This window comes from Pteronotus mesoamericanus, unplaced genomic scaffold, assembly GCF_021234165.1.
Source record: "Pteronotus mesoamericanus isolate MK-2021 breed Mesoamerican mustached bat unplaced genomic scaffold, CSHL_Meso_final contig_75, whole genome shotgun sequence".
Lineage (NCBI taxonomy): Eukaryota > Metazoa > Chordata > Mammalia > Chiroptera > Mormoopidae > Pteronotus > Pteronotus mesoamericanus.
The window spans coordinates 11,419,079-11,428,882 of NW_026555249.1; the positions used below are offsets into that span (position 1 = coordinate 11,419,079).

The 9,804-nt window shown below is 41.1% G+C and overlaps 1 protein-coding gene across 1 annotated transcript; it reads right to left on the minus strand.

The window, feature by feature from the left end:
* Nucleotides 1-90: 90 nt before the first annotated feature.
* Nucleotides 91-9,550, minus strand: SELENOP (selenoprotein P). Its single transcript, XM_054583988.1, has 5 exons — nucleotides 9,399-9,550; nucleotides 6,059-6,274; nucleotides 5,063-5,275; nucleotides 3,707-3,824; nucleotides 91-1,377 (listed from the first exon to the last, which is right to left on the minus strand). Exons 2-5 carry the CDS (start codon nucleotides 6,259-6,261, stop codon nucleotides 754-756), a joined length of 1,158 nt encoding a protein of 385 aa, XP_054439963.1. The 5' UTR covers nucleotides 6,262-6,274; nucleotides 9,399-9,550; the 3' UTR covers nucleotides 91-753.
* Between the last annotated feature and the right edge of the window lie 254 nt (nucleotides 9,551-9,804).

Genomic DNA, 9,804 nt, shown 5'->3' on the forward strand with positions numbered 1-9,804 from the left:
AGGCCTTAGTTTACCTATTCAGCCATCATTGACTATGGAAATACTTTCTAAGCAATCAAAAGATAGACAACATTCTTTTACCTTTCCCCATATATCTTTCAAGACAGACATTCTCAAGTTTTAGAGAGTGTGATATAATGCCAAGTAAAGAAAACAATAGATAAAGACTTCACAGGCAATAGTAAAAATCAAGATTTGAGTCTTAGATATAAAAAAGTGTAAATGGATATTTAAAAGGTAGTTATAGCAAAATACTCATACATTAAGTATTTCTGGATCTTAAAAGACAGAATTCACTTCTTCCTTTAAAGGTTTAATCAGTTAAACCTATAAGATTAAAAAGACAAAGGTAATAGTGTTTTGACAAGTAAGAAAAAATGGAAAACGTGTCTTTGCGGTTCTTCCTCCATTCTACTTGCCAACTATCCAGCAGAAACCCCTAGGTCATAGTTTATGTTCCTGCTTTCATTGAGGCAAGTAGAAAGCTGGAAAAAGAAAGAGAAAGACATAGTAACCAAACCCTGCAATCACCTTTTAGGTGCCTTTCATTTAAAAAAACGGTTGGGGTCAAAATTTTCTTTGGCATAAATCTTAAAATTTGGCAGCCAATATCAAAGATTTCTTCATGTTTGCACAAATTCAATTCCTAATTTGGATCATTATGGAGTAGCTTATAAAAATGCAGAAAGTGAAATTGTGCTGAGAGTGGCTTGGGAGTGTATCCTTTGTAAATATTTAGTTTGAAGGTCATGTTCACATTTCTGCCTTATCTTTTCAGCTTCAGGTGGTGCTGGCTTCTGTGGGCTGGAGCCGCCGGCTGGGCTGTCAGGCGGCTGGAGACAAACGTCACTGTCAAGATTCAATGACGTTCTCCTCTGCCCACAGCCCCTCTCAGCTACATAAAGAGGGGAGGCTTTCCTGACACTGTCATGTGATTGCAGACCCTGTTTTTTCAAATACCAGATGCCGACAATGTCAGCATCAGCTGCTGGGAGCTAACTCTGAATCCTTGGGCAACTTTCAGAGCAACTGATTTAGACACCTCTTTCCTCAGGGCTTCCTTTGCGAAGAAGGTGGTAACGTCTCACCCCCTGGCATATCTCACATTACTGGATCGCCCTGGCTTTGGGGGCCCTTGAGCTTGTGGTGGTGGTGCAGGCTTGGAGCCTGGGGGTGCTCAGACGCGGGGGGTGCTTCTGGGTGCTGGTTCTCTGAGGGCTGGCCGTGCCGAGTGTGTGTGTGCCCGCCGCGCCCGTGCCCATGCCCGTGCCCGCGCTGGTCGTGGTCATGGTGGTGGGGCTGCGGCTCTGGGGCCTCAGTCGTTTTTCTCACGGTGACCAAAGACACGTTTTTACAGAAGTCTTCATCGTCCAGGGTCTGGAACAGATTGATCAGTCACTTATCAACAACACATGTAGAGGTGTAGCAGGAATGCATGAAAATGATTTGTAGAGTTAACATATATGAAATTTGAGCTGTTAAATTAGGATGGAGCTGCCTTTGTTTTTCTAGCATAATACTAGTGAGGAAACAGTCTGGTGTTAATCTTAACATCCAGGTGTTTTATTAAAGTTTGATTCCTATCCATATCTAATTGTAAAGTGCTATTTGTGCAAAGTTTGCACTTAATCAAGGAATCCTCAAGCATGTTACAAATGACTTAACGTTTTGAAACTAGATAAAATAGAGTGTAATACAATTAAAGTTCAACAGTTCATCTCAGCTTTATACTGGTTAAATCAATAACAGAATTCAGACTTTCCTGTTCTTATCAAGAACATTTCCTAAATTTTCAAGAACTCTGTAGAAGAACTTGAGAGGTACAGAAGAAAAGGTTTTGAACTTCACCGAGCTTCGCTCGCATGCCCCTGATGGTGGCATGGCCACTGAAAAGCTCAGATCACAGCCCGCCTTCCACAGCGCACAACGCCTGCCGGCCCGCACCCGGGTCTGTGACCTGCTCAGAGTCGCCTGCTCTGTTTTGTGTGCTCACAGACCGCATGCTCGAAGCTCACAGACACAGCAATGTCGCCTGAAACCTCAGCCTAAAGGTATTTGTCGGTCAAGCTACAAAATCAACCTGAGAGATCAAAGGCTCTCTAAGTGGCTTGGTTTGGTGTTTTAAAGGTTTTGAATGGTGATAAAGTCCAGTGGAATCTAGCATACAACTACTAAGCAGTACTTTTTTGTTGTTATTTCTGAACTACTTTTGAGAAATTAATACTATTTGATTAAAAATGTAAACACAATTTGATAAACATTTAAAATATACTGTGTAATGTTCTAAGTGTTAAATGCTTGAACAAATACAAATAACTATAGTAATAGTCCAATTAGGTTCCAGAGGCAATTACCATATTTCATTGAGTTTACAATATATCTATTTCACATGTTAATTTCTTGAAAATCAGAATGCATCCTACTACCGATGGTGCTGTAGCCTTGTCCTACTTGAACTGACAGCGTTTTTTAATAGTAAATAAGATAAGATGTCATATAATTGATGGCATCTAGGATACAATGAAAGGCTCCAATTTGATTTGGCATATCAGATACATATGGTATATCACTCCTTTTTACAGATGATTTGTAAATTTGGAGCATGTTGTAGGAATGTTTCTGCCTTGTTTCAGTATAGCTCGGCATATGTATAACCAGTAGGTATTTACAAAAATGCCAAATACTGAAATAACCCCAAAATATGAGGAATCAATATACCTGGCATTTATGAAGCACTTAGTATAACTTAGACACTGAGTTAATAATTTATTTGCATTGTATCAGTCTCCCTATCTTGAAAGCAGAAAGCAACCCTTCTTAGATTATTATGAAGATTAATATGTGAAAAATGACATTAACTAGAGCAATTAACCTGTTGTGCTCCTTAGCAACTAAATTAATTAAATGATTTATTAAAATTTGGAATGACTTTTTGGAGCTGGGAAAAATCTGAAGGAAGTACAGCTTACAAATAAAATTCAGAATTGTTTTTAAATCTGAGTTTAAATTTTGCCAATTTGCCCTATCAAGCAAACATTGTTTAGAATTATTTTCCTTCCCAATATGAAGAGAGAAGGTCTAGTTAATACAAATTAAAATTCCTTCAGTATCTTTTTTATAAACAATATTTAACCATAGTGCCTCTTATTATGAGGAAGAAAGATTCTCACATTAGAAACCTCAGTAGCGTGTAGAAGGCTTATCCCATTTTGAAGTGAGTGCACGAATCCAGCCGCAGGATGGCAGGCAGTGTAAGGGCCTCACGGAACAGCCCACAGTCAGCATCCCTGATACGTGCAAAGGTTGTCTGGGCTCGGGTTCCCCTGCAGGTGGTGCTGTGGTGAAGCTTTGCTACCACTGTGCTCTCTTGTGAACCACATTCTGGAGGTTGCTCTAATGTTCATTTGTGTTGGCTGAGTTCTTTGAGCACGTATACTCCCACATCATTTGGTGGTAACTGAAATGTGATCTATGTTGCTTTTTATTTTCCAAAACCCTTCTAGATAAAAGCGGCAATATGAATCTTGACAAAATGTTTTAAAATTTATGTGACGGGAAGTGTGTGTAATTATAAAGATTACCGTTGTAGTTTATTTTTTGTGCACCAACAGAAACATTAGCTAATTGGTTATGAAATACTAACTTATTTAGATAACTCTTAAAAGACTTCCTCTTTTCTCCCAGTAAAAATAATTGAGAAAAATACCGTCAAAGAGCAGTTTCCACATTTGTCTTCGCAGTAAACGATCTTAATGGCCAGTTCCACATACAAGTGCCTTAGGATGGAGAAAGGCAGGCCAAGGTGGTACACAAGGCGGCCACATCTGGAAAAAGGACAAATGCAAGGTCATCACAATGTTTTCTGTATCAGGAGCCTACTCCAGCGTGGCTCAGAGTAGCATTGTGTAGGTTTGGTGGTCTCGTAACTAAGATACGTCCATGCCGTCGGTAAGTGTCCCTCAGACGAGTCTCAAGCCGCCGGGCACTGTGGCCCAGGGCAGGGCACAGTGAGACTGCAGTGAGTCTGACAGCGTTTAGGAGTGATAAGACGTACCACCTCAAGTGATACCAAAACTCTTGAGGACAGTCACTGTGACTTGGTCGAGTACAGTTTTGTGACTTAAAAGTTCTACCATTGCGCGAGCTCCTGGCATCGTAAATGAAGCTCTGCAAAACCACAGGCGCTTTTCCCAACTGTAAAAGCAGCCTGAAGCCCACACAGCAAGGAATCACAGCACAACCGAAAAATCCTAGAGTCTTGGCCAGTAGCCCATTTACTTAAAAATATACCTGATACAACAAAAGTTCAGCACAATGGAAGAAATACGAGAATGCTAGCACTCCCAGAAAAAAAAGCTTGTCCATAATTTACCCAGTATATATGATTTTATGTGACTATCAAAGGTTTACACTTTGCAGGTGGTTAAAGTAAAACTCTGCGGTTCTAAAAGAATGACAGTATTAGAAATATTTACAGTAAGACCAAGGAGGGCTTAGGCCTAGGTCAAGTCTAAAGAGCCAAAAGAAAACAGAACACCCACTACAAGTGTTAATAATATCAAATAATGTGTGCACTGAGGTTCCCAAAATGCAAATGTTTTATTTGTGCATGGAATCAAAAGCAGATTTGTACTAGTTATACCTAAATAATTAACACACTTTATATTTCAGAAATTCAGGTATATAGTCCTAAAATTATTCCTTAGATTAGAAATAAGCAAGTGATCTGCAAAGTGTGGTTCTTCACCAGCAAATCCTTAGGTTCGAGCCGTACATGATAGACAAATTGACCCTCACTTTTGTTAACCAGAGCACCAGTTCTAACTGGTAGGGGGGAGTGTAGGCAATCTTCCTTATTTCCTTACTGAAATGGTGGGTTCCTTTATGCAAAAGGAAGTCATTTCAAAAAGGTTCAAACCAAACATTTTAATGGGTTCACTTTGAAACAGTATTCGGTAATAAAATCAAAGCAGGTGTCTTGTCTTAAATCACTTGCTATTAAATTAAATACAAGGGAGGTATGTTTTAATTTCTGGTGGTGTGTGTGCACATGTGTACATACCTGTCATATATGAGGAAGTCGTCTTTGTTTCCATTTAAGAGAGTCCAGACATCTGTTTGGTTTTCTTCTTGTTGATAAACAGGAATATGCTCTGAAACCTTATTTTTAAGATACATATATTTTGATCGAGAAGCGAATCCTTGATGGTTAACGATAACATACGAGATGTTAGCAAAACCTTCTTTCTCCAGTTTTACTCGCAGGTCTTCCAAACTAAAGTAATTGGGAAAAATACAAAAAAATGAATAATCTCATTTAATTTTATTAGTGACTTCTCTCTTTCTCCTCTTTGTTTTCTACATGAAACTCGCTACTTTTTACACACTCATACACCCTTCTACTTTTGCAAAGGACTTTAAGTTATTTTTTCACTATTTATTGAGCCCTTGTGCTCAGTTAAAACCTTATGCTAAATGCTTGTACAAACATTACCTCATTTTGTCCTCAACCATATTAAGTGCATATTTTTAAGTCCATCTTACAATTACAAAGAATTTTACCCAGTAAGTAGTTGACAACCCAACAAATATTTTTACACAGACCTGTTATATATATTTAACAAATTTATATAAATTTTATATATATATTTTTTCAATGTCCTAAGACCTTTGTGTCAAGTCTAGTGTTCTTTCTACTCTGGCAAAGGACTCGCCTTCATATGCTATATTGAAATAGCTAATGCATTTGCAGAAGTCCATTTTAGAACACTTTCATTACACAAGTAATACATTTTTAGTAGGGCATTATAAAATATAGGTCCACAAAAAGATGAAAAAAGTTTCATAGTCCCAGGAAGATCACTAACATTTTGGTAAACATTTTGGTGTATATCTTCCTAGTCTTTTCTCTTCAAAGATGTTCCATCCAAAGATGTATAGTTTTTCCAAAAATGTGATTTACTAAATATATCTTTTCTCCTTGTTTTAAATTTTATGTACATATGTATTTAATAGCCTTTCCCTGAAGAAATCGTAGGCCACAGAAAGGCTGCCTCACCTGGATGCCTGCATAATGCAAAAGGGTCAGCTGGCTTGGAGGAGGGCGACCACGGTGACCGAGCCCTGGGAGTTCAGCATCGGGTCTTGATCCCCGATGCTCCAGGCTGGAGGCTGCTTACATAAGGACTTCTGCCCCTGGCTCTGCGCTCCTGCCCAGGGGAGGAGGCAGAGAGCCAGGGCGAACCCCAGGCTGCTCCACATGGCTGGGGTTGTCCTGTAAAAGAGGAACACTTGCTGTCACCTTCGTTGATGGTGTCACAGTCATACTAGGAATGTCTATAAATCCGGCAGGTATAGTTCACCTTCCTGTGAATATCTAGCCATGGATTCTGTCCGCATGTTGTTGGGCTCATGACATTAGCCCTCCACGCACCAAATATTCCTTTAAAGGTGAAAAGATCAGCCAGAGGCCAGGTAGCTGTCAGAGCACCTTGTAACTGTGTGTCTCAGCAAGACACTTCGGTGAGCCTGCTACAGAGACTTGCCTGAACAGAAGGCAAGTACTTCTCTAGGAGACAACATGTATTTAGAAAAAGTTTGACACCATGGCCGCTACAACTCAGTGGTGTGCTGCAAACACGATTTGATTTCTGAGGTACACCGAGTTCTGGTTGCTCCTTTCCACCCGTTATCAATCTAGGCAAGGGAAGGGGAAGTTGGGGATTCCACGCAGAAATGAAAAGAGCCAGCGTGGAAAGAGAGCCCAGGAGAAGACGAGGCGGCAGTAGGGCGACTGGAAGGCAGCTCACGGGAGCCCCTAGTCTCCAGGTTCTAACCTTCTGTGCCCATAAATCTCTTGGGCATAGCTCCCTATAGTTGCTCTTGTTTTTTAAAGTCTAGTGCTGTGCCCAAGTAAAGGATCTGAATCTCTTAAGCTATAAAACTACTTGCCAAAATGTCACTACCACATCCAAGGTAAATATGGACCAATGCAAAAAACCTTCCCAAGGAAAATACTGCATATCCATATCCACAACTCCCTGTATTATTTAAGACTCAGTGAAATTCACACTCAATTAGTCTATTGGCAACCAATACTCTCTGGAAGTTCCCATGTCTAGGTGGCATATTTTTGGGTTAAAAAAAAACAAAAATAAAAAATACCAAATGCCTCCTCTGAATAAGAAAGTTATATACGACCAGAAATTCCCCAAACTGGGGCTATTAGCTGTCTTGGCAGACAGCTACAAATAAACAAGGTGAATTGTAGAGAGGTAGTGAAAAAAAGACCACATTCAGCCAAGATGAGCAGAGAGAAAAATCCGTACAGGTGAGTAATCAGGCTCATTTTGATGTAAGACTCTAAGGAAAGATATCAGGACAAAATTCCAGAACTAAGAAGTTAGCATCTTTTCAGGCACTGATGTGAGATTAAAAAAAAATAAAAAATAAATAAAAGCCACCTTTTATTTGGGGGTTGGGGGTGAGAGGAAGCTAATGTTAAGTTTCCTAAAGTAAGCCCAGAATTAAGAGGGCAGCAGGCTAATACCAGATTGATCTTGGCTCTAATGTATGGCTAGATAGAGGTGGGGCTTTATAGAACCTGGCTATCTTCCACATTATTTAACAAGATTCCTACTTATCTATCATGCTAAGGGCCTAACTTAAGAGAAGGGGGTTGGTTAAGAGAGGATAAATTAAATAATTTTATTAAGGCCATCCCAACTATTATAATATTTTTTAAACCCTAATATTTAAGAAAAGGAGAAAATAGATCTAGGTGAAATCTAGGGAACTTCTTTAGTATAGTATTTGTATTGATGGTGATAATTATCCTTACTATAGCTACCATCTATTCAGCATTTATAAAACTACATGCAGGTGGTGCTAAGCAATTTTTTCTATCAGGTCAGTTAATCCCAACAACTATGTGGGCATTGTCTCCTGCTGCAGCTGAGGGCACTATGGCTAAGAGAAAGTTCAGGTGTCTTGCCCACGTCCCCACAGGTAGTAAGTCACAACAGAGGCGGGATTCAAACCAGCTCAGCTCACTCCAAAACATGATTCCCCCGCTGCTGTAACACATAGGTGGGTTTTATTTAGATGGGTCACCTGTAGTAACTAGAGCAACCAGGGGTTTTGCTTGTTTGTCTGCTTTCTGCCCTAGCACAGCAGAGGAAACATTAGAATCCTTCAGGCTGTTTTCTTTCTTGCTGAAATGGCTAGATTTAGCCCTACTTTCTAGAATGTAAATTCCGTAATTATAGGATCATCAGCATAGATGCAGCACTTGGTACTCTCAGTTTGCCATGTAACATAACGTTCCAAATGGCTAAATAGCGAAAAGGCTCTTTCACTCCTTTCCCTCATTTCTTTCTTTGATGGAAAAATAACTCAAACCATTAGCAGAGGCCAGTGAATTCGATAAGAGTTCACACTTTCAGACTTTCTTCCGTTGTTGCAACCAACAGGCTGTTCAACTGTGCTTATTTAAGATCTTTTTTCCTTTAACATAATACTTTTGAGTACACTGACAGCTGTCGGACAGCTACATAGAAAGAATAAAGATAACAGAATTGGTTTACTGGAGGCTGATCCCATAACGCTCAGAAAGTATTTACCAATTTCACCCCCTTTCAATTACAAAACAGATGTGTGGGCCACAGGCAGACCTACATTGTTTAAAATTCCCCATGAAAAGGCAGGCTGTGCGGGACCTGTCTCCACCCTTGTCCCTTGGACTTCAGAGGAGCATTTGAGGGTCCCTCCTCATTCACCAGAAAGCGCCCGCTCACCACTTAAACTGCAAAACTTGGCCCTTCATCCCGGAGCACCCCATTTTGACATGGGTTGTAACTCTTCCAGAGGTGAGCATCCCTTCACAGTGGACCAAACCCGTTCTCCCTTTTTACTTTTTTTTTTTTTTTTTCCTGAAACTGCTCACAATATCCCTGGACATTCCACATCGCTGTAGAATGGCCGCAACTTCCTGCAGGCTCTTCAAATCTGTAGGCTGCCTTTGCCTTAGAGTTCTCGCTCTGCGTTCCAATGGGAAGTCTGTAAGCTTGGCCATACAATATTGCCTATGCAACATCACACCTTTTGGCAGAGTCAGAGTGTTAAATTTCTCCAGCCTCCCCTGCTCCCACCTTGCAGCTCCGCTGTGAGGAAGGCAGGGCAGAAATCAACCAGACCCTCAAGGCGCCCTCAGCAGAGCTGCACCCACCACACCCAGCTTTACAGGACATTTGCTCTCTTTCTTCTGCATCGGTTTATTTTCTTTACCTACCCCTTCTTTTAGAATCTATTCTCAAAGGCAACAAAAGCTTTATCAGACTCAAAATCATTCACCGAGCTCTGAGTGAGTAAGAACTGGGAGACACAAAGTTCCTACTCACGTTGTGACGACCCCTCGGACAAGGCTGCGTCCTCGTCTTGGCTCCGCAGCTGGGCTCCGCACAGGGCGGCCAGGACCCGGGTATTTATAGCCCTGTTGTTTACCTCCCCCTCGGCCGCCGTCCAGGGTCCAGAGCTCCCTGGGGCTGTGACCTTGTAACCAGGGCAAACCCCTGAGCTGACTATGACAATCCACCCAAAAAAAAGTAAGCACGGACTGCCCTGCGCAATGCGTGGGGGTGGGGGGCAAGGGGGGCAAGATATTGGCAAACCGCTTATCCTTCTCAGTCACCCCAGCACCTAGGTTTAATGGTACAGTCGGGGTGGGAGGAAGGGCTAAGGAGAAAGAGGACGTCCAAGGCGTGTGTTTTTCCAAACTATAACAGGGAAAAGCATTTGCTGAGCCAG